The sequence below is a fragment of the Coloeus monedula genome (genome assembly GCF_965178545.1).
Source record: "Coloeus monedula genome assembly, chromosome: 33".
NCBI lineage: Eukaryota > Metazoa > Chordata > Aves > Passeriformes > Corvidae > Coloeus > Coloeus monedula.
In genome coordinates, this window is record NC_138813.1 from 3,020,673 (window position 1) to 3,047,877 (window position 27,205).

General features: G+C 59.7%; 2 protein-coding genes across 14 annotated transcripts; one reads left to right on the plus strand and one right to left on the minus strand.

Moving 5' to 3' along the window:
• Positions 1 to 1,969: 1,969 nt before the first annotated feature.
• On the minus strand, positions 1,970 to 25,901 carry CCDC9 (coiled-coil domain containing 9). 13 transcript variants are annotated; one of them, XM_082299631.1, is made up of 13 exons: positions 24,494 to 25,901; positions 24,002 to 24,088; positions 21,316 to 21,418; positions 19,536 to 19,736; positions 18,520 to 18,614; positions 16,888 to 17,034; positions 14,573 to 14,754; positions 10,292 to 10,435; positions 7,876 to 7,936; positions 7,651 to 7,792; positions 6,674 to 6,772; positions 4,746 to 4,780; positions 1,970 to 2,372 (listed from the first exon to the last, which is right to left on the minus strand). In XM_082299631.1, exons 1-13 carry the CDS (start codon positions 24,494 to 24,496, stop codon positions 2,301 to 2,303), a joined length of 1,371 nt encoding a protein of 456 aa, XP_082155757.1. In that variant the 5' UTR covers positions 24,497 to 25,901; the 3' UTR covers positions 1,970 to 2,300. The 13 variants fall into 13 exon arrangements, 7 of the variants coding, with proteins under 7 accessions (XP_082155757.1, XP_082155756.1, XP_082155755.1 ...); XM_082299630.1 differs by having other exon boundaries at positions 4,736 to 4,777; positions 7,609 to 7,792; XM_082299629.1 differs by having other exon boundaries at positions 4,736 to 4,780; positions 7,609 to 7,792.
• LOC309583785 (uncharacterized protein) lies at positions 2,890 to 4,729 on the plus strand (the record flags this gene model as incomplete). The annotated part of the gene is made up of 4 exons (XM_082299589.1): positions 2,890 to 2,909; positions 2,986 to 2,995; positions 3,059 to 3,678; positions 3,720 to 4,729. The coding sequence occupies 4 exons, from the start codon at positions 2,890 to 2,892 to the stop codon at positions 4,012 to 4,014; spliced, it is 945 nt and encodes a 314-aa protein (XP_082155715.1). The 3' UTR covers positions 4,015 to 4,729.
• Positions 25,902 to 27,205: the final 1,304 nt, after the last annotated feature.

A 27,205-nucleotide genomic window follows, 5' to 3' on the forward strand; every position in this document is an offset into this window, starting at 1 on the left:
TCCCCAAAACTGGGCTGGAAATGCCCAAATTCGAGCTGGAAATGCCCAAATTCAGGCTGGAAAGCCCCAAATTCGGGCTGGAAACCCCCAAATTTGGGCTGAGACCCCCCCAAATTTGGGCTGGGACCCCCCCAAACTGATCTGAAGACCCCCCCCCCCCCCAAATTCCAGGCCGGGAGGGGTCTCCGGCTCTCCAACCCCGCCCCCCCCCCCCCGGGAGAACAAAACCCCCCCCAAAAGAGCCCAAAAACGAAGCGGGAACCCCCAAATTTGAGCCGAGACCCCCCCAAAATGGGGCTGGGACCCCCCAAAATTGGGCGGGGAGGGGTCCCCAAAACCCCCCCCCCCCTTCCCCCCCCTCACCTGGAGCCGCCGCGGCCGCTCCGGGCGGGGCCCCCCCGCTTTTATCCCGGGGGGGGGAGGGGAGCAGGAAATCCCAAAAAGGGGGGGGGGGGAGGGGCCGGAGGGGGCGGGGGAACCCCCAAAAAACCGGGGGGGGGAGGGGAGGGGTTTAGGGACCCCCCCCCTGCGAAATGTGGGGGGTTTTAGATAAAATGGAGGGGTTTTGGGGGGAAAAATACGAATTTTGGGGTTTTTTTTGGGGGGGGAGATGAACCAAAATTGAGCTTTTTGGGGGGAAAAATACCCAAAATCTGGGGGGTTTTGGGGGGTGGGGGGTTAACTAAAATTGAGGTTTTTTGGGGAAAAATACCCGGAATTTGGGGTTTTTTTTGGGGGGTGGGGGGTTAACTAAAATTGAGGGGTTTTGGGGAAAAATACCCGAAATTTTGGGGTTTTTTGGGGGGGGGGGGTGTGGACTAAAATTGAGCTTTTTTTAGGGAAGAAATCCGAATTTTGAGGTTTTTTTCGGGGGGGGGTGGGGGGAGATTAACCAAAATTGAGCTTTTTGGGGGGAAAAATACCCAAAATCTGGGGGGTTTTGGGGGGTGGGGGGTTAACTAAAATTGAGGGTTTTTGGGGAAAAATACCCGGAATTTGGGGGTTTTTTTGGGGGGTGGGGGGTTAACTAAAATTGAGGGGTTTTGGGGAAAAATACCCGAAATTTTGGGGGTTTTTTGGGGGGGGTGTGGACTAAAATTGAGCTTTTTGGGGAAAAAAACCGAATTTTGAGGTTTTTTTTTCTGGGGGGGGAGATAAACCAAAATTGAGCTTTTTTTGGAGAAAAATACCCAAAATCTGGGTTTTGGGGGGGGGTGTTTAACTAAAATTGAGCTTTTTTAGGGGGAAAAAACCCTCAAAATTTTGGGGTTTTTTTGGAGGGTGGGGGGTTAACTAAAATTGAGCTTTTTTGGGGAAAAATACCCGAAATTTTGGGATTTTTTTTTGGGGGGGGGGAAGGGTGTTTAACTAAAATTCAGTTTTGGGGGAAAAACTCCGAAATTTGGGTTTTTTTTTCCGGGGGGGGGGATGGATCAAAATTGACCTTTTTTTTGGGAAAAAACCCACGAAATTTGGGGATTTTTTTGGGGGGGGTTAACTAAAATTGAGCTTTTTTGGGGAAAAATACCTGAAATTTGGGGTTTTTTTGAGGCGGGTTTTAAACAAAATTGAGGGGGTTTTGGGGAAAGTACCCGAAATTTGGGGGGGGGGGGGGTTAACTAAAATTGAGCTTTTTTGAGGGGAAAAAACCCGAAATTTGGGGTTTTTTGGGGGGGTGGGTGCGGACTAAAATTGAGCTTTTTTGGGGAAACAAACCCCGAAATTGGGGATTTGGGGGGGCGGTTTTCACTAAAATTGAACTTTTTGGGGGGAAAAACTCCGAAATTTGTTGGGTTTTTTTTTTCGGGGGGTGGGATTAACCAAAATCGAGCTTTTTTTGGGGGGGAAAACCCCCGAAATTTGGGATTTTTGGGAGAGGGGAGGTGCAAAACCCCAAAAATCAAGGACGAGGCCGGAGACATTTCGGGACTTTTATTTTGGCAAAGACAAATTTGGGGGGGGGGGACCCCAAAATCCCCTTTGGGGGGGGGGGCGGGAATTTTGGGGTCCCCCCACGGGGGGGGGTTTTGGGGACCCCCCTGGGGGGGTTTTGGGGTTTTTTGGGGTCCCCCCAGGGGGGTTTTTGGGGTCCCCCCAGGGGGGATTTTGGGGTTTTTTGGGGCCCCCCCGGGGGGGATTTTTTGGGGTCCCCCCAGGGGGGGATTTTGGGGTTTTTTGGGGTCCCCCCGGGGGGATTTTGGGGCCCCCCGAGGGGGTTTTTTGGGGCCCCCCCGGGGGGGATTTTGGGGTTTTTTGGGGTCCCCCCAGGGGGGTTTTTTGGGGTCCCCCCCCGGTGCCGGTCACACCTGGGGGGGCTCGGGGAGGTTTTGGGGTCCCCCCTGGTCACACCTGGGGGGGGTCGCTGGGTCCTCCTGCGGGGGGAGAGAGAGAAAGGGGGGGGGGGGGAGGGGAGTGAGGGGCTGGAGACCCCCCCCCAAAAATCCCAAAATCCCGGGAAAAGGACCCAAAATCCCGGGAAAAGGGGATTCCCCCCCCCCCCAAAAAATCCAGGAAGGGCCCTACCTGATGGGGGGGGGAGGGGCACACAGAACCCCCCAGGTGAATTTGGGGTCCCCCAGGTGAATTTGGGGTCCCCCCCAGGTGGGTTTTGACCCCCCCCAGGTGAATTTGGGGTCCCCCGGGTGGGTTTTGACCCCCCAGGTGAATTTGGGGTCCCCCCCAGGTGAATTTGGGGTCCCCCAGGTGAGTTTGGGGTCCCCCCCAGGTGAGTTTGGGGTCCCCCCCAGGTGAATTTGGGGTCCCCCAGGTGAATTTGGGGTCCCCCCCAGCCCCAAAACCACGCCCGGGCTCGCTCGGGGGCGGGAGGAGTTTAATGCAGGAGCAGCCGGGTACAGCCAGATGTGCCCAGGTACAGCCAGATGTGCCCAGATGTGCCCAGGGGAGCCCAGGTGAGCTCAGGTGGGAGCCCCGGGGCACGCGGCAGCTGCCAGCTGGGCACAGGTGAGCCCCCAGGTGTGCCCCCAGGTGTGCCCAGGTGAGAGCCCCGAGGCAAGCAGCAGCTCCCAGGTGTGCCCAGATGAACTCAGGTTGATCCCAGGTGCCCCCAGCTGTGCCCAGCTGTGCCCAGGTGAGTCAGTCCAGCAGCTCCAGGCAGCCACAGCCCCCAAAGACCCCCCCAGAGACCCCAAAAAGCAAAGCAGCGGTGCCCAGGTGCCCCCAGGTGTGCCCAGGTGAGAGCCCCGAGGCAAGCAGCAGCTCCCAGGTGCCCCCAGGTGCCCCCAGGTGTGCCCAGGTGAGTCAGTCCAGCAGCTCCAGGCAGCCACAGCCCCCAAAGACCCCTCGGAGACCCCAAAAAGTGAAGCAGCAGCGCCCAGGTGTGCCCAGGTGCCCCCAGGTGTGCCCAGGTGCCCCCAGGTGTGTCCCAGCTGTGCCCAGGTGCCCCCAGGTGTGCCCAGCTGTGTCTCAGGTGTGCCCCAGGTGCTCCCAGCTGTGCCCAGGTGCCCCCAGGTGTGCCCCAGGTGTGCCCAGGCGCCCCCAGCTGTGTCTCAGGTGTTCCCCAGGTGTGTCCCAGCTGTGCCCAGGTGCCCCCAGGTGTGCCCAGGTGTGTCTCAGGTGTGCCCAGGCGCCCCCAGCTGTGTCTCAGGTATGCCCCAGGTGCCCCCAGCTGTGCCCAGCTGTATCTCAGGTGTGCCCCAGCTGTGTCTCAGGTGCCCCCAGGTGTGTCCCAGCTGTGCCCAGGTGCCCCCAGGTGTGCCCAGGTGTGCCCAGCTGTATCTCAGGTGTGCCCAGCTGTGTCTCAGGTGCCCCCAGGTGCCCCCAGGTGTGCCCAGCTGTGCCCAGGTGTGCCCAGCTGTGCCCAGGTGCCCCCAGGTGTGCCCAGGTGTGCCCAGGTGTGCCCAGGTGTGCCCAGGTGTGCCCAGCTGTGCCATTCCAGCAGCTCCAGGAGAAGGGGGAGGGACTGACCCGAACCCGGGGGGTCCTGGGGGGCTCCTGGGGGGAATTTTGGGGTTTTTGGATGTTTTTGGGGGGGTCCCGGGGGTGATTTTGGGGTGATTTGGGGAGGGTTGGGGGTTTTTGGGGGGGGTTTTGGGGTGATTTTACGAGTTTTGGGGGATTTTGGGGTGATTTTATGAGTTTTGGGGGATTTGGGGGGGGATTTTGAGGTTTTTGGGTGATTTGGGGGTTTGGGGGTGATTTTGGGGGGTTGGGGGGATTTTGGGGTGATTTTAGGGGTTTTTGGGGTGGTTGGGGGGGGATTTTGAGGTTTTTGGGTGATTTTGGGGGGGTTTGGGTGATTTTGCGGGTTCTGGGGTGATTTGGGGGAGGTTGGGTGATTTTGGGGTGATTTGGGTGATTTTGGGGTGATTTGGGGGTGATTTTGGGTGATTTTGGGGTGATTTGGGTGATTTTGGGGGGGTTTTGGGGGGGATTTTTTTGGGAGATTTAGGGTGATTTTGGGGTGATTTGGGGGTGATTTGGGTGATTTTGGGGTGATTTGGGTGATTTTGGGTGATTTTGAGGTGATTTGGGGGTGATTTTGGGGTGATTTGGGGTGATTTGGGGGTGATTTGGGTGATTTGGGTGATTTTGGGGTGATTTGGGGTGATTTGGGGGTGATTTGGGTGATTTTGGGGTGATTTGGGGTGATTTGGAGGTGATTTGGGGGTGATTTGGGGTGATTTGGGGTGATTTTGGGGTGATTTGGGGTGATTTTGGGGTGATTTTGGGGGGTCCCGGGGTCAGCGGGGCCACGGGGGGGGAGGGGAGCTCTTACGGAAACGAACCCTCTGGAAATCCGAGATCTCCACCCCCGGCCCTGCTGGGAACGGCACCAGTGAGCACCAGTACAAACCAGTACGGACCAGTATGGACCAGTACGGACCGGTACTGACCAGTACAGACCGGTACTGACCAGTACAAACCAGTACAGACTGGTACGGACTGGTACAAACCAGTACGGACCAGTACGGACCGGTATAAACCAGTGCGTACCAGTACAAACCAGTATGGACCGGTATAAACCAATATAAACCAGTACAAACCAGTATAATCCAGTACGAACGGGTACAAACCAGTACAGACTGGTATAAACCAGTGCGTACCGGTACAAACCAGTATGGACTGGTATAAACCAGTATAAACCAGTATAAACCAGTACAAACCAGTATGGACCAGTACAAACCAGTACAGACCAGTATAAACCAGTGCAAACTGGTATAAACCAGTACGGACTGGTATAAACCAATATAAACCAGTACAAACCGGTGTAAACCAGTACGGACCGGTACAAACCAGTGCATACCAGTACAAACCAGTATGGACCAGTACGGACCAGTATGGACCGGTACGGACCAGTACAAACCAGTACAGATTGGTACAAACCAGTACGGACCAGTACAAACCTGTACGGACTGGTATAAACCAGTACAGACCAGTACAAACCAGTATGGACCAGTATGAACCAGTATGGACCAGTACAAACCAATATAAACCAATACGAACCGGTACAAACCAATACAGACCGGTATAAACCAGTGCGTACCGGTACAAACCAGTATGGACTGGTATAAACCAGTACAAACCAGTATGGACCAGTACGAACCAGTATGGACCAGTACAAACCGGTACAAACCAGTATGGACCGTTATAAACCAGTACGAACTGGTATAAACCAGTACAAACCAATATAAACCAGTACAAACCGGTGTAAACCAGTCCGGACTGGTATAAACCAGTGCATACCAGTACAAACCAGTATGGACTGGTATAAACCAATATAAGCCAGTACAAACCACTGTGGACCACTATGGACCAGTATGGACCGGTATGGACCGGTATGGACCGGTATAAACCAGTACAGACCGGTATAAACCAGTACAGACCAGAATAAACCAGTGCGTACCGGTACAAACCAGTTTGGATCAGTATAAACCAATACAAGCCAATACAAACCAGTATGGACCAGTACAGACCAGTATAAACCAGTACGGACCAGTACGGATCGGTATAAACCAATACAGACCGGTATAAACCAGTACAGGCCAGTATAAACCAGTGCGTACCGGTACAAACGGGAATAAACCAGTATGAACTGGTATAAACCAGTATGGACTGGAATAAACCAGTATGGACTGGTATAAACCAGTATGGACTGGAACAAACCAGTATGAACTGGTATAAACCAGTATGGACTGGAATAAACCAGTACATATCAGCATAAGCCAATATAAACCAGTATAAACCAGTACGGACCACTACGGACCGTATAAACCAGTACACACCAGTACAAACCAGTACTAACCCCCCCCCCAGTGACCTCCCAGTGACAACCAGTAACCCCCCAGTATGGACCAGTGACACCCCAGTCCCTCCCAGTGCTCCCAGTAACCCCTCCAGTTCCTCCCAGTAACCCTCCAACCCCTCCCAGCTCCCTCCCAGTTCCCTCCCAGTAGCCCCTCAACCCCTCCCAGTTCCCTCCCAGTGCCTCCCAGTAACCCCCCAACCCCTCCCAGTTCCCTCCCAGTGCCTCCCAGTAACCCCCCAACCCTTCCCAGTTCCCTCCCAGTGCTCCCAGTAACCCCTCCAGTCCCTCCCAGTAACGCCCCAACCCCTCCCAGTTCCCTCCCAGTAGCCCCTCAACCCTTCCCAGTCCCTCCCAGTAACCCCTCAACCCTTCCCAGTCCCTCCCAGTCCCTCCCAGTTCCCCCAGTACCGTCGGGGGGGGTCCCGCTGGGCTCCGGGGTCTCTGGGGGGGGGAGGGGCGGCTCCGGGACCCCCCCCTCAGGCGGGGGAGGGGCGGGGGGGGGCGGTCCTGGAGGGGAGAGACTGGGATGAACTGGGATGAACTGGGAGGGACTGGGAGGGACACTGGGATGAACTGGGAGGGACTGCGAGTCACTGGTTTGAACTGGGACGCACTGGGGGGTTACTGGGGGTTACTGGTTTGAACTGGGATGCACTGGGGGGGTCGCTGGGGGTTACTGGTTTGAACTGGGACGCACTGGGGGGTTACTGGGGGTTACTGGTTTGAACTGGGACGCACTGGGGGGGTCCCTGGGGGTTACTGGTTTGAACTGGGACACACTGGGGAGGTCGCTGGGGGTTATTGGTTTGAACTGGGACGCACTGGGGGGGTCCCTGGGGGTTACTGGTTTGAACTGGGACACACTGGGGAGGTCGCTGGGGGTTATTGGTTTGAACTGGGACGCACTGGGGGGTGACTGAGGGTTACTGGTTTGAACTGAGACGCACTGGGGAGGTCGCTGGGGGTTACTGGTTTGAACTGGAACGCACTGGGGAGGTCGCTGGGGGTTACTGGGGGTTATTGGTTTGAACTGGGACGCACTGGGGGGGTCGCTGGGGGTTACTGGGGGTTATTGGTTTGAACTGGGACGCACTGGGGAGGTCGCTGGGGGTTACTGGGGGTTATTGGTTTGAACTGGGACGCACTGGGGAGGTCGCTCGGGGTTACTGGGGGTTATTGGTTTGAACTGGGACGCACTGGGGAGGTCGCTGGGGGTTACTGGTTTGAACTGGGAAGCACTGGGGGGGTCGCTGGGTGTTACTGGGGGTTACTGGTTTGAACTGGGACGCACTGGGGGGGTCGCTGGGGGTTACTGGGGGTTACTGGTTTGAACTGGGACGCACTGGGGAGGTCGCTGGGGGTTACTGGTTTGAACTGGGACGCACTGGGGGGGTCCCCGGGCCCTTCCTCCTCCTCCTCCTCCTCCTCCTCGTCCCCGCTCACGTCCTCCCACTGGTCCGAGTCCTCCTGGGAACTGGGAATTCCGGGGGAACTGGGAATTCCGGGGGAACTGGGAATTCTGGGGGCCTGGGGGGGGTGGGGGAGGGGTCAGGGGGGGTCCCCAAATCCTCGGGGGGGTCCCCAGTCCCCTCCCCCCCCCCCGGGGTCACCTCGGGGCTCTCGGGCTCCGGGGGCGGCTCCGGCTGCGGCTCCCAGCGATCGTCGTGGAAACTGGGAAGGGGCCAAATCCAGGGAAAAAGGGAATTCCAGGAAAAAACAGGGAAAAAAAGGGGATTTCAGCCCAAAATCCACAAGAGAAGGGGGGATTTCAGCCCCAAATCCAGGGGAAAAAGGGGGATTTCAGCCCAAAATCCACAAGAAAAGGGGGGATTTCAGCCCCAAATCCAGGGGAAAAAGGGGGATTTCAGCCCAAAATCCACAAGAGAAGGGGGGATTTCAGCCCCAAATCCAGGGGAAAAGGGAGAATTCCCAGAAAAATCCATAGAAAAAGGGGGGAATTCACCCCAAAATCCAGGGGAAAAGGGGGATTTCAGCCCAAAATCCACGGGAAAAGGGGATTTAAACCCCAAAATCCACGGGAAAAGGGGGATTTCAGCCCAAAATCCACAGGAAAAGGGGATTCCCAGGAAAAACCATGGAAAAAGGGGGATTTCAGCCCAAAATCCACGGGAAAAGGGGGGATTTCAGCCCAAAATCCACAAGAAAAAGGGGGATTTCAGCCCAAAATCCAGGGAAAACGGGATTCCCAGGAAAAAACATGGAAAAAAGGGGGATTTCAGCCCAAAATCCACAAGAGAAGGGGGGATTTCAGCCCCAAATCCAGGGGAAAAGGGAGAATTCCCAGAAAAATCCATAGAAAAAGGGGGGAATTCACCCCAAAATCCAGGGGAAAAAGGGGATTTCGGCCCAAAATCCCCGGGAAAAAGGGGGATTTCAGCTCAAAATCCACGGGAAAAAGGGGGATTTCAGCCCAAAATCCAGGGAAAAGGGGGATTCCCAGGAAAAAACATGGAAAAAAGGGGATTTCAGCCCAAAATCCACGGGAAAAGGGGGGATTTCAGCCCAAAATCCACAAGAAAAAGGGGGATTTCAGCCCAAAATCCAGGGAAAACGGGATTCCCAGGAAAAAACATGGAAAAAAGGGGGATTTCAGCCCAAAATCCACAAGAGAAGGGGGGATTTCAGCCCCAAATCCAGGGGAAAAGGGAGAATTCCCAGAAAAATCCATAGAAAAAGGGGGGAATTCACCCCGAAATCCAGGGGAAAAGGGGGATTTCAGCTCAAAATCCACGGGAAAAAGGGGGATTTCAGCCCAAAATCCACGGGAAAAGGGGGATTTAAACCCCAAAATCCACGGGGAAAAAGGGGGATTTAAACCCCATAATCCAGGGAAAAAGGGGGATTTCAGCCCGAAATCCAGGGAAAAGGGGGATTCCCAGGAAAAAACATGGAAAAAAGGGGATTTCAGCCCAAAATCCACAAGAAAAGGGGGGATTTAAACCCCAAAATCCACGGGAAAAAGGGGAATTCCCAGGAAAAAACATGGAAAAAGGGGGATTTCAGCCCAAAATCCACAAGAAAAGGGGGGATTTCAGCCCAAAATCCAGGGGAAAATGAGGCAAATTCCCAAAAAAAGTCACGGGAAAAGGAAGGAGGAGAGGATTCCCCAACTCCCCCAAAATCCCCCCAAAATCCCCTCGGGATCCTCCCAGGACCCCCCAAAATCCCCCTCAGACCCCCCAGGACCTCAAAATCCCCCCAAGGATCCCCCAAATCCCCCCCAGACGCCCCAAACCCCCTCAAATTCCCCCCAAATCGCCCCAAAATCCCCCTCAGACCCCCCAAAATCCCCTCAGGATCCTCCCAGGATCCCTCAAATCCCCCCAAGGACCCCCCAAATCCCCCTCAGACCCCCCCCAAAATCCCCCCCCAGACCCTCCCAGGACCCCCAAATTACCCCCAGGATCCCCCAAATCCTCTCCAGGATCCCCCAAATCCATCCCAGATCCCCCCAAATCCCCCCAAAATCCCCCTCAGACCCCCCCAAATCCCCTCAGGACCCCCCAAATCCCCCCAAAATCGCCCCAACCCCCCCCCCAAATCCCCTCGGGACCCCCCAAATCCTCCCCAGACCCCCCCAAATCCCCCCAAATCCCCTCTGGCCCCCCTCAAATCCACCTCAGACCCCCCAAAATCCCCTCAGGATCCTCCCAGGATCCCTCAAATCCCCCCCAGACCCCCCCAAATCCCCTCTGGACTCCCCCAAATCCCCCCAAAATCCCCCCCAAATCGCCCCAACCCCCCCCCAAATCCCCTCGGGAACCCCCAAATCCTCCCCAGACCCCCCCAAATCCCCCCATATCCCCTCTGAACCCCCCCAAATCCCCCCAAAATCCCCCCAAAATACCCCCAAATCCCCCCAAATCCCCCTCAGACCCCCCCAAATCCCCCCATATCCCCTCTGAACCCCCCCAAATCCCCCCCAAATCCTCCCCAGGATCCCCCAAATCCCCCTCAGACCCCCCCCAAAATCCCCAAATCCCCCCCCCAAATCCCCCCCCTCACCTGTAGGGTCTCCCCCCCCTCCCGCGGCCCCTCCTGCGCCGGGGGGGGTGGGGGAGGGGCAGGAAATCCCCCAGCGTGGGGGGGGCTGGGGGGGGGCGCTTGGGGTCCCCTCCCCCCTCCGGCTCCTCCGGGACCCCCGAGAACCTGGGGGGGAGGGGAGGGGTCAAAGGTCAGCCCCCCAAATTCACCTGGGAACCCCCAAAATTCATCCCAGGACCCCCAAAATTCATCTCAGGACCCCAAAATTCATCCTGGGAACCCCCAAAATTCACCTGGGAACCCCCAAAATTCATCCCAGGACCCCCAAAATTCACCTGGGAACCCCCAAAATTCATGTCAGGACCCCAAAATTCATCCTGGGAACCCCCAAAACTCATCCCAGGACCCCCAAAATTCACCCCAGGACCCCAGAATTCACCTGGGAACCCCCAAAATTCATCCCAGGACCCCAAAATTCACCCGGGAACCCCCAAAATTCATCCCAGAACCCCCGAAATTCACCCGGGAACCCCCAAAATTCACCTGGGAACCCCCAAAATTCATCCCAGGACCCCCAAAATTCATCCGGGAACCCCCAAAATTCACCCCAGGACCCCAAAATTCACCTGGGAAACCCCAAAATTCATCCCAGGACCCCAAAATTCACCCGGGAACCCCCAAAATTCATCCCAGGACCCCCAAAATTCACCCGGGAACCCCCAAAACTCATCCCAGGACCCCCAAAATTCACCCCAAGACCCCAAAATTCACCCGGGAACCCCCAAAATTCATCCCAGGACCCCCAAAATTCATCCTGGGAACCCCAAAATTCACCCGGGAACCCCCAAAATTCATCCCAGGACCCCCAAAATTCACCCCAGGACCCCAAAATTCACCTGGGAACCCCCAAAACTCATCCCAGGACGCCAAAATTCACCCCAAGACCCCAAAATTCACCTGGGAACCCCCAAAATTCATCTCAGGACCCCAAAATTCACCCCAAGACCCCCAAAATTCCCCCCCCCCCGACTTCCCAGGTGACCCCTGGAACCCCCAAAATCCCCAGATTTCCCCCAAAATCCCAGAACTTCCCCCCCCCGAATCCCAGAATTTCCCCCCAAATCCCCCCGGACCCACATCCCGTCGGGTTTCTGCGCGTCCCACTCCCTCCTGGACCCCCCAAATCCCCCCCAAATCCCAGAATTTCCCCCCAAATCCCCCCGGATCCACATCCCGTTGGGTTTCTGCGCGTCCCACTCCCTCCTGGACCCCCCAAATCCCCCCCAAATCCCCGAATTTTCCCCCAAATCCCCCCGGACCCACATCCCGTCGGGTTTCTGCGCATCCCACTCCCTCCAGGACCCCCCAAATCCCCGAATTTTCCCCCAAATCTCCCCGGACCCACATCCCGTCGGGTTTCTGCGCGTCCCCCTCTCTTCAGGACCCCCCAAATCCCCGAATTTCCCCCCAAATCTCCCTGGACCCACATCCCGTCGGGTTTCTGCGCGTCCCCCTCCCTCCTGGACCCCCCAAATCCCCGAATTTCCCCCAAAATCCCCGAATTTTCCCCCAAATCCCCCCAAATCCCCCCGGACCCACATCCCGTCGGGTTTCTGCACGTCCCACTCCCTTCAGGACCCCCAAATCCCCAAATTTCCCCCCAAATCCCCCCCAAATCCCCGAATTTTCCCCCAAATCCCCCCAAATCCCCCCGGACCCACATCCCGTCGGGTTTCTGCGCGTCCCCCTCCCTCCAGGACCCCCCAAATCCCCAAATTTCCCCCCAAATCCCCGAATTTTCCCCCAAATCCCCCCCAAATCCCCCCGGACCCACATCCCGTCGGGTTTCTGCGCGTCCCCCTCCCTCCTGGACCCCCAAAATCCCCGAATTTGCCCCCAAATCCCCCCGGACCCACATCCCGTCGGGTTTCTGTGCGTCCCCCTCCCTCCAGGACCCCCAAATCCCCGAATTTCCCCCCAAATCCCCGAATTTCCCCCCAAATCCCCCCGGACCCACATCCCGTCGGGTTTCTGCGCGTCCCCCTCCCTCTAGGACCCCCAAATCCCCAAATTTCCCCCCAAATCCCCCCCAAATCCCCGAATTTCCCCCCAAATCTCCCCGGACCCACATCCCGTCGGGTTTCTGCGCGTCCCCCTCCCTCCTAGAACCCCCAAATCCCCGAATTTTCCCCCAAATCCCCCCCAAATCCCCCTGGACCCACATCCCGTCGGGTTTCTGCGCGTCCCCCTCCCTCCTGGACCCCCAAAATCCCCAAATTTCCCCCCAAATCCCCCCGGACCCACATCCCGTCGGGTTTCTGCGCGTCCCCCTCCCTTCAGGACCCCCAAAATCCCCGAATTTGCCCCCAAATCCCCCCGGACCCACATCCCGTCGGGTTTCTGCGCATCCCACTCCCTCCAGGACCCCCCAAATCCCCGAATTTTCCCCCAAATCCCCGAATTTCCCCCGAATTTGCCCCCAAATCCCCCCGGACCCACATCCCGTCGGGTTTCTGCGCGTCCCACTCCCTCCTGGACCCCCCAAATTCCCGAATTTCCCCCCAAATCCCCCCCAAATCCCCCCGGACCCACATCCCGTCGGGTTTCTGCGCGTCCCCCTCTCTCCAGGACCCCCAAATCCCCGAATTTCCCCCCAAATCCCCGAATTTTCCCCCAATTCCCCGAATTTCCCCCCGGACCCACATCCCGTCGGGTTTCTGCGCGTCCCACTCCCTCCTGGACCCCCCAAATCCCCGAATTTCCCCCCAAATCCCCGAATTTCCCCCCAAATCCCCGAATTTCCCCCCGGACCCACATCCCGTCGGGTTTCTGCGCATCCCACTCCCTCCAGGACCCCCAAATCCCCAAATTTCCCCCCAAATCCCCCCCAAATCCCCGAATTTCCCCCCGAATTTCCCCCCGGACCCACATCCCGTCGGGTTTCTGCGCGTCCCACTCCCTCCAGGACCCCCCAAATCCCCGAATTTCCCCCCAAATTTCCCCCCAAACCCACATCCCGTCAGGTTTCTGCGCGTCCCACTCCCTCCAGGACCCCCCAAATCCCCGAATTTCCCCCCAAATCCCCGAATTTTCCCCCAATTCCCCGAATTTCCCCCCAAACCCACATCCCGTCGGGTTTCTGCGCATCCCACTCCCTCCAGGACCCCCCAAATCCCCGAATTTCCCCCCAAATCCCCCCGGACCCACATCCCGTCGGGTTTCTGCGCGTCCCCCTCCCTCCTAGAACCCCCAAATCCCCGAATTTCCCCCCAAATCCCCCCCAAATCCCCCCGGACCCACATCCCGTCGGGTTTCTGCGCGTCCCACTCCCTCCTAGAACCCCCAAATCCCCGAATTTTCCCCCAATTCCCCGAATTTCCCCCCGGACCCACATCCCGTCGGGTTTCTGCGCGTCCCCCTCTCTCCAGGACCCCCAAATCCCCGAATTTCCCCCCAAATCCCCGAATTTCCCCCCGGACCCACATCCCGTCGGGTTTCTGCGCGTCCCCCTCCCTCCAGGACCCCCAAATCCCCGAATTTCCCCCCAAATCCCCGAATTTCCCCCCGGACCCACATCCCGTCGGGTTTCTGCGCGTCCCCCTCCCCGAATTTCCCCCCAAATCCCCGAATTTCCCCCCAAATCCCCCCCAAATCCCCCCGGACCCACATCCCGTCGGGTTTCTGCGTGTCCCACTCCCTCCAGGACCCCCAAATCCCTAAATTTCCCCCCAAATCCCCCCCAAATCCCCCCGGACCCACATCCCGTCGGGTTTCTGCGCGTCCCACTCCCTCCTGGACCCCCCAAATCCCCGAATTTCCCCCCAAATCCCCGAATTTCCCCCCAAATCCCCGAATTTCCCCCCGGACCCACATCCCGTCGGGTTTCTGCGCGTCCCCCTCCCTCCTGGACCCCCCAAATCCCCGAATTTCCCCCCAAATCCCCGAATTTCCCCCCAAATTCCCGAATTTCCCCCCGGACCCACATCCCGTCAGGTTTCTGCGCGTCCCCCTCCCTCCTGGACCCCCCAAATCCCCGAATTTCCCCCCAAATCCCCGAATTTCCCCCCAAATTCCCGAATTTCCCCCCGGACCCACATCCCGTCAGGTTTCTGCGCATCCCACTCCCTCCAGGACCCCCAAATCCCCAAATTTCCCCCCAAATCCCCCCCAAATCCCCGAATTTCCCCCCAAATTTCCCCCCGGACCCACATCCCGTCGGGTTTCTGCGTGTCCCCCTCCCTCCTAGAACCCCCAAATCCCCGAATTTCCCCCCAAATCCCCCCCAAATCCCCCCGGACCCACATCCCGTCGGGTTTCTGCGCGTCCCACTCCCTGCGCCAGGCCCCGGCCGGGTCCCGGTGCCGCTGCAGCCGCTCGCGGTCGATTCGCTCCCGCTCCCGTTTCCAGCGCTCGTACTCCGCCCGCTCCCGGCCCGTCATCCACAGCGTGGGGTCCAGGGGGGGCCGCGGCAGCCCCCGCCGGGCCTGGGGAGGGGGCCGAGGTCACGGATCGGCCCCAAATCCCGGGAAAAAACCAGCCCGGGGCGGGGGGAAGGGAGAAATTCCCGGGGAAAGGGAGAAATTCCCGGGGAAAGGGAGAAATTCCTGGGGAAAAGGAGAAATTCCTGGGGAAAGAGGAGAAATTCCTGGGGAAAACAGGGATGGGATGGGGGAAAAGGGAGAAATTCCCGGGGAAAGGGAGAAATTCCCGGGGAAAGGGAGAAAATCCCGGGGAAAGGGAGAAAATCCTGGGGAAAGGGAGAAAATCCCGGGGAAAGGGGAGAAATTCCCGGGGGAAAGGGGAGAAATTCCCGGGGGAAAGGGGAGAAATTCCTGGGGAAAACAGGGATGGGATGGGGGAAAAGGGAGAAATTCCCGGGGAAAGGGAGAAATTCCCGGGGAAAAGGAGAAATTCCCGGGGAAAGGGGAGAAATTCCCGGGGAAAGGGAGAAATTCCCAGGGAAAAGGAGAAATTCCTGGGGAAAAGGAGAAATTCCCGGGGAAAGGGAGAAATTCCCGGGGAAAGGGAGAAATTCCCGGGGAAAAGGAGAAATTCCTGGGGAAAAGGAGAAATTCCTGGGGAAAGGGAGAAATTCCCGGGGAAAAGGAGAAATTCCTGGGGAAAGGGAGAAATTCCTGGGGAAAGGGAGAAATTCCCGGGAAAAGGAGAAATTCCCGGGAAAAGGAGAAATTCCCGGGGAAAGGGGAGAAAATCCCAAGGAAAAAGGAGAAATTCCTGGGGAAAAGGAGAAATTCCCGGGGAAAGGGAGAAATTCCCGGGGAAAGGGAGAAATTCCTGGGGAAAGGGAGAAATTCCCAGGGAAAAGGAGAAATTCCCGGGAAAAGGGAGAAATTCCCGGGGGAAAGGGAGAAATTCCTGGGGAAAAGGAGAAATTCCCGGGAAAAGGGAGAAATTCCCGGGGAAAGGGAGAAATTCCCGGGGAAAGGGAGAAATTCCTGGGGAAAAGGAGAAATTCCCAGGGAAAAGGAGAAATTCCCGGGGAAAGGGAGAAATTCCCGGGGAAAGGGGAGAAATTCCCGGGGAAAGGGAGAAATTCCTGGGGAAAAGGAGAAATTCCCGGGGAAAGGGAGAAATTCCTGGGGAAAGGGAGAAATTCCCAGGGAAAAGGAGAAATTCCCGGGGAAAAGGAGAAATTCCCGGGGAAAGGGAGAAATTCTTGGGGAAAAACGAGAAATTCCCAGGGAAAACAGGGATGGGATGGGGGAGAACGGAGAAATTCCCGGGGAAAAGGGAGAAATTCCCAGGAAAAGGGAGAAAATCCCAAGGAAAAAGGAGAAATTCTTGGGGAAAGGAGAAATTCTTGGGGGAAAAGAGGGATGGGATGGGGGAAAAGGGAGAAATTCCTGGGAAAAGGGAGATATTCCAGAGGAAAAGGGACAAATTCCCAAGGAAAAGGGAGAAATTCCTGGGAAAAAAGGAGAAATTCCCGGGGAACGGAGAAATTCCCGGGGAAAAGGGGCTGGGATGGGGGAAAAGTGCAGAAAAGGGGGGAAAATCCTCAAAACCCCCCCAGGACCCCCCAAATCTCAAAAAAGCCCCCAGGACCCCCCAAAATTCCCCCCAGTGCCCCCCAATCCCTTCCCAGTCCCTCCCAATCCCTTCCCAGTTGCTCCCAGTCCCCCCCAATCCCTTCCCAGTCCCTCCCAGAACCCCCCAGGACGCCCCAAAATTCCCCCCAGTCCCTCCCAGTCCCTTCCCAGTGCCCCCCAATCCCTTCCCAGTCCCTCCCAGTCCCTTCCCAGTCCCTCCAATCCCTTCCCAGTCCCTTCCAGTCCCTTCCCAGTCCCCCCCAATCCCTTCCCAGTCCCCCCCAATCCCTTCCCAGTCCCCCCCAATCCCTTCCCAGTCCCTTCCAGTTCCTCCCAGTCCCTTCCCAGTCCCCCCCAATCCCTTCCCAGTCCCTTCCCAGTCCCTTCCAGTCCCTTCCCAGTCCCTCCCAGAACCCCCCAAAATCCCCCCAGACCCCCCCCCCCAAACTCTTCCCAACCCTCCCAAATCCCCCCCCAGGACCCCTCCCCCCCCGCCCCACCCCGGGCCCATTTGGGGGAATTCCGGGAACATTTTGGGGTGAATTTGGGCGTTTTTGGGGTACCCACCCCCGCCGTGGCCTTGCCGAAGTCGGGGCCCCCCCAGTTGCGGCCGTGGCGCCGGGAGCCCCCCCCGGGCCCCCCCCCCGGCTCGGGGCCGCAGCGCCGGGGATCGTCCAGAAAATTCCGAACGGGATTCTTCTCCGGGACCCCGTCCTGGGGGACACTGGGGTTACTGGGAGGCACTGGGAGGGGACTGGGAGGGGGTTCAGGGTTACTGGGAAGCACTGGGAGGGGATTGGGGGGGACTGGGAGGGGATTCAGGGTTACTGGGAGGCACTGGGAGGGACTGGGAGGGGATTGAGGGGAACTGGGAGGGGGTTCAGAGTTACTGGGAGGGACTGGGAGGAGACTGGGAGGGGGTTCAGGGTTACTGGGAGGGACTGGGAGGGGACTGGGAGGGGGTTCAGAGTTACTGGGAGGGACTGGGAGGGGATTGGAGGGGACTGGGGGGAACTGGGAGGGGGTTCAGGGTTACTGGGAAGGCACTGGGAGGGACTGGGAGGGACTGGGAGGGGACTGGGGGGAACTGGGAGGGGGTTCAGGGTTACTGGGAAGGCACTGGGAGGGACTGGGAGGGACTGGGAGGGGATTGGGGGGAACTGGGAGGGGACTCAGGGTTACTGGGAAGGCACTGGGAGGGGCTGGGAGGGGATTGGGGGGAACTGGGAGGGGACAGGGTTACTGGGAAGGGACTGGGAGGGACTGGGAGGGGCAGGGTTACTGGGACAGCACTGGGAAACACTGGAAGGGGATTGGGAGGGACTGGGACGGACTGGGAGGGGAGCCAGGGTTACTGGGAGGGCACTGGGAGGCACTGGGAGGGGACTGGGGGGAACTGGGAGGGACTGGGAGGGGATTGGGGGGCACTGGGAGGGCACTGGGGAAACTGGGAGGGACTGGGAGTGGATCCAGGGTTACTGGGAGGGCACTGGGAGGCACTGGGAGGGGACTGGGGGGAACTGGGAGGGACTGGGAGGGGATTGGGGGGCACTGGGAGGGACTGGGAGGGACTGGGAGGGAATTGGGGGGCACTGGGAGGGCACTGGGGAAACTGGGAGGGACTGGGAGGGGATTGGGGGTTACTGGGAGGGCACTGGGAGGCACTGGGAGAGGATTGGGGGGCACTGGGAGGGACTGGCAGGGGATTGGGGGGCACTGGGAGGGAACTGGGAGGGACTGGGAAGGCACTGGGAGAGGATTCAGGGTTACTGGGAGAAGACTGGGAGGCATTGGGAGGGATTGGGAGGGGACTGGGAGGGGATTGGGAGGCACTGAGAGGGGACTGGGCGTTACTGGGAGGTAACTGGTGGTCGCTGGGAGAGTTACTGGAAGCCAAGCGGGGCGAGCCAGTGGTTACTGGGACGTAACTGGTGCTTACTGGAGCTTACTGGGAGCACTGGGTGGGGGTTACAAGCGGTTACTGGAGGTAACTGGTGCGTACTGGGACAGAACCGGTGCGCGTTCGGGGCGTTACTGGTGTGTACTGGTGGTTACTGGGACTTAACTGGGAGCTCCTCAGAGCTCTGCTGGGGGCTAACTGGTTTGTACTGGTTTGTACTGGTTTAGGGCGGCCTGAAGTGCTCTGTGCTGGCCTGTAGCGGGTCATACTGGTCTGTACTGGTTTATACTGGTCCGTACTGGTGCCTCACCCTGCGGCTCCGCTCGTACTCGGCGATTTTCTCCATCTCCTCGTTCATCTGCTCGATGTTCTGCAGCCGCCGCTGCTCCCACTCCTGGGGCCCAAAAATACCCAAAATCAGCCCAAAATCAGCCCCAAAATCGCCCCAAAATCAGCACCAAAATCGCCCCAAAACAGCCCAAATTCCATCCAAAATCACCCCACAATCAGCACCAAAATTACCCCAAAACAGCCCCGAAATCACCCCAAACCAGCCCCAAAATCACCCCAAATTCCATCCAAAATCACCCCAAAATCAGCCCAAATTCCATCCAAAATCAGCTCCAAAATCAGCCCCAAAATCCATCCAAAATCACCCCAAAATCAGCCCCAAAACAGCCCCAAAAATCAGCCCCAAAATCACCCCAAAATCCGCACCAAAATCAGCCCAGAATCCATCAAAAATCACCCCAAAATCAGCCCCAAATTTCATCCAAAATCACCCCAAAATCAGCCCCAAAATCACCCCAAAATCAGCCCCAAATCACCCCAAAATCAGCCCCAAATTCCACCCAAAATCAGCCTCAAAACAGTCCCAATTCACCCCAAAATCAGCCCCAAATCCCACCCAAAATCAGCCCCAAAACAGTCCCAATTCACCCCAAAATCAGCCCCAAACCAACCCCAAATCACCCCAAAATTCAACCCAAAATCAGCCCCAAATCACCCCAAAATCAGCCCCAAATCCCACCCAAAATCAGCCCCAAATCAACCCCAAATCACCTCAAAATTCAACCCAAAATCAGCCCCAAATCCCACCCAAAATCAGCCCAAAACCCCACCCAAAATCAGCCCCAAAACAGTCCCAATTCACCCCAAAATCAGCCCCAAACCAACCCCAAATCACCCCCAAATCCCACCCAAACCCCCCCAAAATCCCCCCCAACCCCCCCCCCCGGGGGGTCTCCAATTCCCCTGAACCCCCCCCGGACCCCCCAAATTTCCCCAAATCCCCCGAATTCCCCCCAAACCCCACCTGGGATTTTCTGTCGCCGCCGTCGCCCCCCCCGGGCCCCCCCCTCCCCCGGGGCCGCCGGGGCCGGGCCCCCCCCCCGGGCCCCCCCCCCCAAAACGGCCCCGGGGGGCCCCCCCCGCCCCTCCCCCCCCCCCGCGGGGGGCGCCCCGAAATTTTGGGGAGGGGTCCCGGGGGTTTCTTCTCCTTGGGGCTCCGCTTGTCCTGGGGGGGGGAGGGGGGGCAAAAATGGGGAGGGGGGGTCAGGGTCAACCCCCCCCCCCAAAAACAATCCCAAATTCCCCCCTAAAACCCCCAAATTCCGCCCAAAAAAACCCCGAATTCCCCCCAAAAAATACCCAAATTCTGCCCCCAAATAAACCAAATTCACCCCCAAAAAAACCCCAAATTCACCCCAAAAAAACCCCAAATTCTCCCCCCACCAAAACCCCAAATCCCCCTCCCATAAAAACCCCAAATTCCCCCCAAAAAATACCCAAATTCTCCCCCCCAAAAACCCCAAATTCCCCCCAAAAAATACCCAAATTCCGCCCCCCAAAAACCCCAAATTCTCCCCCCCAAAAACCCCAAATCCCCCCCCAAAAAAACCCAAATTCCGCCCCCAAAAAATCCCGAATTCACCCCAAAACAACCCCAAATTCCCCCCCAAAAATCCCAAATTTCCCCCCCCAAAACCTCAAAGTTCCCCCCGAGACCCCCCCAAAACCCCAAATCCTCCCCAAAAAAACCCAAATCCTCCCCAAAAATATCCAAATTGCCCCCCCCAAAAACCCCAAACTCCTCCCGAGACCCCCCAAAAACCTCAAATCCCCCCCCAAAAAAACCTCAAATCCCCCCCAAAAAAAAACCTCAAATCCCCCCCCAAAAACCTCAAATCCCCCCCCCAAAAAAACCTCAAATCCCCCCCAAAAAAACTCAAATCCCCCCCCAAAAAAAACCTCAAATCCCCCCCCAAAAACCTCAAATTTCCCCCCAAGAAACCCCAACCCCCCCCCAAAAAACCCAAACTCCTCCCGAGACCCCCCAAAAACCTCAAATCCCCCCCCCAAAAAAAACCTCAAATCCCCCCCCAAAAAAACCTCAAATTCCCCCCCCCAAAAACTCAAATCCCCCCCCAAAAACCTCAAATCCCCCCCCCAAAAAAACTCAAATCCCCCCCCAAAAAAACTCAAATTCCCCCCTCCAAAAAAAATTCAAATCCCCCCCCAAAAAAACTCAAATCCCCCCCCAAAAACCCCAAATCCCCCCCAAAAAACCCAAACTCCTCCCGAGACCCCCCAAAAACCTCAAATCCCCCCCCCAAAAAAAACCTCAAATCCCCCCCAAAAAAACCTCAAATTTCCTCCCTCAAAAAACTCAAATTCCCCCCTCCAAAAAAAATTCAAATCCCCCCCCAAAAAACCTCAAATTCCCCCCCCCAAAAACCTCAAATCCCCCCCCAAAAAAACCTCAAATCCCAACCCCCAAAAAAACTCAAATTCCCCCCCAAAAAAACTCAAATTCCCCCCTCCAAAAAAATTCAAATCCCCCCCAAAAAAACTCAAATCCCCCCCCCAAAAACCCCAAATCCCCCCCAAAAAACCCCAAATCCCCCCCAAAAAACCCAAACTCCTCCCGAGACCCCCCAAAAACCTCAAATCCCCCCCCCCAAAAAACCCAAATTTCCCCCCCCAAAACCTCAAAGTTCCCCCCGAGACCCCCCCAAAAAGCCCCAAAAAGCCCCAAATTCCCCCAAATTCCCCCAAAAAGCCCCAAATCCCCCCAACCCCCCTGTCCCGCTCACCGCGGGGGGGGCCCGGGGGGTCTCTGTCCCCCCCCCGCCGCGGGCCCCGCGCGGTCACGGCCCCCCCCTCGCGCTCGGCCCGGCGCCGGTCCTCCTCGATCTCCTGCGGGCACCGGGGGGGCACCGGGGGGGTCAGGGACCACGGGGGGGGCACGGGGGGGGTACGGGGGGGGGTACCGGGGGGGGCACGGAACACCGGGGGGGCTGAGACCACCGGGGGGGGGCACGGAACACCGGGGGGGGCACGGGGGGGGCACGGGGGGGGCACGGGGGGGCACGGGGGGGGCACCGGGGGGGGCACGGAACACCGGGGGGTCTGAGACCACCGGAGGGAGCACCGGGGGGGCATCGGGGGGGGGGCTGAGACCACCGGAGGGAGCACGGGGGGGGCACCGGGGGGAGCACCGGGGGGGCTGAGACCATCGGGGGGGGGCACGGGGGGGGGCACCGGGGGGGGCACCGGGGGAGCACGGGGGGGCTGAGACCACCGGGGGGGCACGGGGGGGGCACGGAACACCGGGAGGGGGCTGAGACCACCGGGGGAGGAACGGGGGGGGCACCGGGGGGGCACAGAACACCGGGGGGGGCACGGGGGGGGCGGCTGAGACCACCGGGGGGGGCACGGGGGGGGTCAGGGATCCCGGGGGGGGGGGCTGAGACCATCGGGGGGGGCACCGGGGGGGGGCACGGGGGGGGTACGGGGGGGCTGAGACCACCGGGGGGGGCACGGGGGGGGGCTGAGACCACCGGGGAGTCACGGGGGGCACGGGGGGGGCACGGGGGGGTCACGGAACACCGGGGGGTGGGCTGAGACCACCGGGGGGGCACGGGGGGGGGTCAGGGATCCCGGGGGGGGGGCTGAGACCACCGGGGGGGGCACGGGGGGGGGGTACGGAACACCGGGGGGGGGGCTGAAACCACCGGGGGGGGCACGGGGACCACCGGGGGGGGGGATTTGGGGGGGGGTCAGGGATCCCAGGGGGGGGGGGGGGATTTGGGGGGGTCAGGGACCCCGGGGGGGGGCACAGGGGGTTATTCTGGGGGGGGGTCCCGAGTGGGGGGGTTCGGGGGGTCCCAGAGGGGTTTTTGGAGGGGGGGGGTATTTTGGGGGGGCAGGTCCTGAGGGGATTATTTTGGGGGGGGGTCCCGGACGGGGGGGTTTCACGGGGGGGTCTCGGGGGGTTGTTTTGGGGGGGGCGTATTTTGAGGGGGGGGTCCCTCTTGGAGGGGGGTTTATTTTGGGGTGGGGGGGGCGGTTCTTTTGGGGTGGGGGGTCCCGATGGAGGGGGGGGCGTATTTTGGAGGGGGGGGGGTATTTTGGGGGCAGGTTATTTTGGGGGGGGGGTCCCGGGGGGTTATTTTGGGTGGGAGTTGTTTTGGGGGGTGGGGGGGGGGTTTACTTGGGGGGGGGGGGGTATTTTGGGGGATTATTTTGGGGGGGGGGGGGTATTTTTGGGGGTGGGGGGATTATTTTGGGGGGGTTATTTTGGGGGGTGGGGGTGGTTTATTTTGGGTCTGGGGGGGTTTATTTTGGGGGGGTTTGGTTTATTTTGGGGGGGTTATTTTGAGGGTGGGGGGGTTCTTTTGGGGGGTTATTTTGAGGGGGGGTTATTTTGGGGGGGTATTTTGGGGGGGTGGGGGGTGCTTTATTTTGGGGGGGGTTGGTTTCTTTTGGGGGGGTTTGGTTTCTTTTGGGGGGGGGTTTGGTTTACTCTGGGGGGGGTTTGGTTTACTCTGGGGGGGTTTGGTTTCTTTTGGGGGGGGTTTGGTTTCTTTTGGGGGGGGTTTGGTTTACTTTGGGGGGGGTTTGGTTTCTTTTGGGGGGTTTGGTTTATTTTGGGGGGGGTTTGGTTTATTTGGGGGGGGGTTTGGTTTATTTTGGGGGGGGTTTGGTTTATTTTGGGGGGGTTTGGTTTACTTTGGGGGGGGGTTTGGTTTATTTTGGGGGGGGTGGTTTATTTTGGGGGGGGGGGTTGGTTTCTTTCGGGGGGGTTTGGTTTCTTTTGGGGGGGGTTTGGTTTCTTTCGGGGGGGGTTTGGTTTCTTTGGGGGGGGTTGGTTTATTTTGGGGGGGGGTTTGGTTTCTTTTGGGGGGGGTTTGGTTTCTTTTGGGGGGGGTTGGTTTCTTTTGGGGGGGGGTTGGTTTATTTTGGGGGGGTTTGGTTTCTTTTGGGGGGGTTGGTTTCTTTTGGGGGGGGTTGGTTTCTTTTGGGGGGGGTTTGGTTTCTTTTGGGGGGGGTTTGGTTTCTTTTGGGGGGGGGTTGGTTTATTTGGGGGGGTTTGGTTTATTTTGGGGGGGTTTGGTTTATTTTGGGGGGGGTTGGTTTATTTTGGGGGGGGTTGGTTTATTTTGGGGGGGGTTTGGTTTCTTTTGGGGGGGGGTTGGTTTCTTTCGGGGGGGTTTGGTTTCTTTTGGGGGGGTTTGGTTTATTTTGGGGGGGGGTTGGTTTCTTTTGGGGGGGGTTGGTTTATTTTGGGGGGGTTTGGTTTACTTTGGGGGGGTTTTTGGTTTATTTTGGGGGGGGTTTGGTTTCTTTTGGGGGGGGTTGGTTTCTTTTGGGGGGGGTTGGTTTCTTTTGGGGGGGGTTGGTTTCTTTTGGGGGGGTTTGGTTTATTTTGGGGGGGTTTGGTTTCTTTTGGGGGGGGTTTGGTTTCTTTCGGGGGGGGGTCTCTCGCCCCCTCCTCACCTGGTAGCGCCGCACCAGCGCCTCGTTCTTCCTGCGCAGCGCCGCGATGCGCCGGTCCAGCTCCGCGTCCTTCTCCAGCGCCGCCGCCTCCGGGGGGGGCCGGGGGCGTCACCGGCAGCCCCCCCCCCCACCCACCCACCCCCGGTACCGGAGAGAGACCCCCGGTACCGGAGAGACCCCTCCCCAAAAAAAAAACCCCGCCCCCCAGGACCCCTCAGAGCGACCCCCAGAGGGCTCCCCCGAAGTGCCGGAGCCGCGGAACCCCCGGGAGGAGCCCGGGAGGGACCCCCGAGCCCCCGGTGCGGCCCCCGGTGCGACCCCCGGGACCCCCGCGGCCGCCGAGCCTCGGCAGGGACCCCCGCGGCGGCTCCCGGAGAGGCTCTCCCGGCTCTGCCGAGCCCCGCATCGCCCCCTCCCCGGAGCCCCGGAGCCCCCAGACCCTCGGGAGCCCTCCCGGGCCCTCCGGAGCCCCCCCGGGACCCCCGGACTCACCATGGCGGCCCCGGGACCGGCAGCGGCCCCGCCCACGTGTGCGGCGCCACTTCCGCTTCCGGCGTGGGGAGCGCGGCGCTTAAAGGGGCGATGGTGTCACTGTGGGGCCCGCAGGGCGTAGGGAAAGGGGAGCTTAAAAGGGCAACGGGGAGTGAGTGGGGAGGGGGCGGCGGGGGCAGCACGGGACCCCCCGCGGCGGGGTCACCTCGTGTCGGGGTCACCCTCTGTCCGTCCCGTCTGTGGGTCACCCTCTGTCCGTCCCGTGTCGGGGTCACCTCGTGTCGGGGTCACCCTCTGTCCATCCCGTGTCGGGGTCACCCTCTGTCCGTCCCGTGTCGGGGTCACCTCTGTCACCCTCTGTCCATCCCGTGTCGGGGTCACCTTCTGTCCGTCCCGTGTCGGGGTCACTTCTATCACCCTCTGTCCATCCCGTGTCGGGGTCACCTTCTGTCCGTCCCGTGTCGGGGTCACTTCTATCACCCTCTGTCCGTCCCGTGTCGGGGTCACTTCTATCACCCTCTGTCCGTCCCCGTGTCGGGGTCACCTCGTGTCGGGGTCACTTCTGTCACCCTCTGTCCACCCCTGTGTCGGGGTCACTTCTGTCACCCTCTGTCCACCCCTGTGTCGGGGTCACTTCTGTCACCCTCTGTCTATCCCGTGTCGGGGTCACCTCTGTGTCCCTCCGTCCATCCCCGGGCGGTCCCACCTCGTGTCGGGGTCCCCTCGTGCGCATCCCGTGTCCTCCTGTCCCCCTCTGGTGTCAATGTCCCCCCCTGTCCCTCCCCTCCCTCCGTGTCCGTGTCCCCCTGATGTCCCCGTGTCCCCCCCCGTGTCCGTGTCCCCCTGATGCCCCCTGGTGTCCCTCCGTGTCCGTGGACCCTCCATGGCCCCCTCGTTGTCCCCCCCCATGTCCCCCTGATGTCCCGTGTCCCCCCCCGTGTCCGTGCCCCCCTGATGTCCCCCCCGATGTCCCCCCCGTGTCCGTGTCCCCTCTATGTCCCCCCTGCTGTCCCCGTGTCCCCTCTGTGTCCGTGTCCCCTCCATGGCCCCCTCTATGTCCCCCTGACGTCCCCCCGTGTCCGTGTCCACCCCGTGTCCCCCCCGTGTCCGTGTCCCCTCTGTGTCCGTGTCCCCTCCATGGCCAACTCTGTGTCCCCCCCGTGTCCGTGTCCACCCCGTGTCCCCCCCGGTGTCCCCCCCGTGTCCGTGTCCCCCCCGTGTCCCCCTGATGTCCCCCCGTGTCCGTGTCCCCCCCCCGTGTCCGTGTCCCCCCCGTGTCCCCTCCACGGCCCAGCCTCACTCCCCCCCCCTTGTGGGCGTGGTTTCCTCCCGCACCGCCCCCTGTGGGCGTGGCAACGGGCATGCGATGGGCGTGGCCCCGCGCTGGCCCCGCCCCCCGGCTGTCTCCATGGCAGCTGCGGCTCTGGCCGCGGCCGCGGCCGCTGATTGGCTGAGCCGAGGCGCGCGCGGCGCCGGGGGCGGGGCCAGGCGGGACTGGGGGGGGACTGGGGGGGGAGGGGGGAACGGGAGCGGGACCGGGGGGGAAACTGGGGGGAAACTGGGAGAAGTGGGGGGGATCTATAGGGGGAACTGGGGGGAAACTGGGAGAATTGGGGGGGATCTGTAGGGGGAACTGTGGGGAAACTGGGAGGCGTCTATAGGGGGAACTGGGGGAAAACTGGGGGGAAACTGGGAGAAGTGGGGGGGATCTATAGGGGGGACTGGGGGGAACTGGGGAGGAGCTATAGGGGAAACTGGGGGGAACCTGTAGAGCAAACTGGGGGGAAACGAGAGAAACGAGTAGGACATAAAGGGAACGTATAAGGAGAACTGGAGAGAACATATAGAGAGAGCTAGGGGCACCTATAGAGAGAACCGGGGGCACCTATAGAGAGAACCGGGGGCACCTATAGAGCGGCCGGGGCTGTGCCCGCAGCAGCACCCATGGGTGACACCCTATGGAAGCCCCCGGGTGTCCCCGGAGCGGCGCCTCGCTGGCCGCACCTATGGAGCCCCTATAGCGGAGCCTGTAGGTGCAGCCGCACCTGGAGCAGCCCCTATGGCCGGCACCTGCGGCCAGGAGCTGCCCCCACACCTGTGCCGGCGTCTGGGCTTGTCCCCTCAGCTGGCCCTGTGCCCACACCTGGCCCTGTGCCCACACCTGGCCCTGTCCCTATAGCCCGGACCTGGCCCTCTCACCTGCGTCACCTCTCCCTGTCCCTCACCTGTCCCCATCCCCTCTCACCTGTCCCCCCTCTCCCTTGTCCCTGTTCCCTCTCTCCCCTCACCTGTCCCCTCTCTCACCTGTCCCCCCTCTCTCTCTCACCTGTCCCCTCTCTGTCCCCTCTCTCTCTCTCACCTGTCCCCTCTCTCTCACCTGTCCCCTCTCTCTCACCTGTCCCCTCTCTCTCTCACCTGTCCCCTCTCTCTCTCACCTGTCTCCTCTCTCTCTCACCTGTCTCCTCTCTCACCTGTCCCCCCTCTCTCTCTCACCTGTCCCCTCTCTGTCCCCTCTCTCTCACCTGTCCCCTCTCTCTCTCACCTGTCCCCTCTCTCGCTCACCTGTCCCCTCTCTGTCCCCTCTCTCTCTCACCTGTCCTCTCACCTGTCCCCTCTCTGTCCTCTCTCTCTCACCTGTCCCCTCTCTGTCCTCTCTCTCTCACCTGTCCCCTCTCTCTCACCTGTCCCCTCTCTCTCTCACCTGTCCCCTCT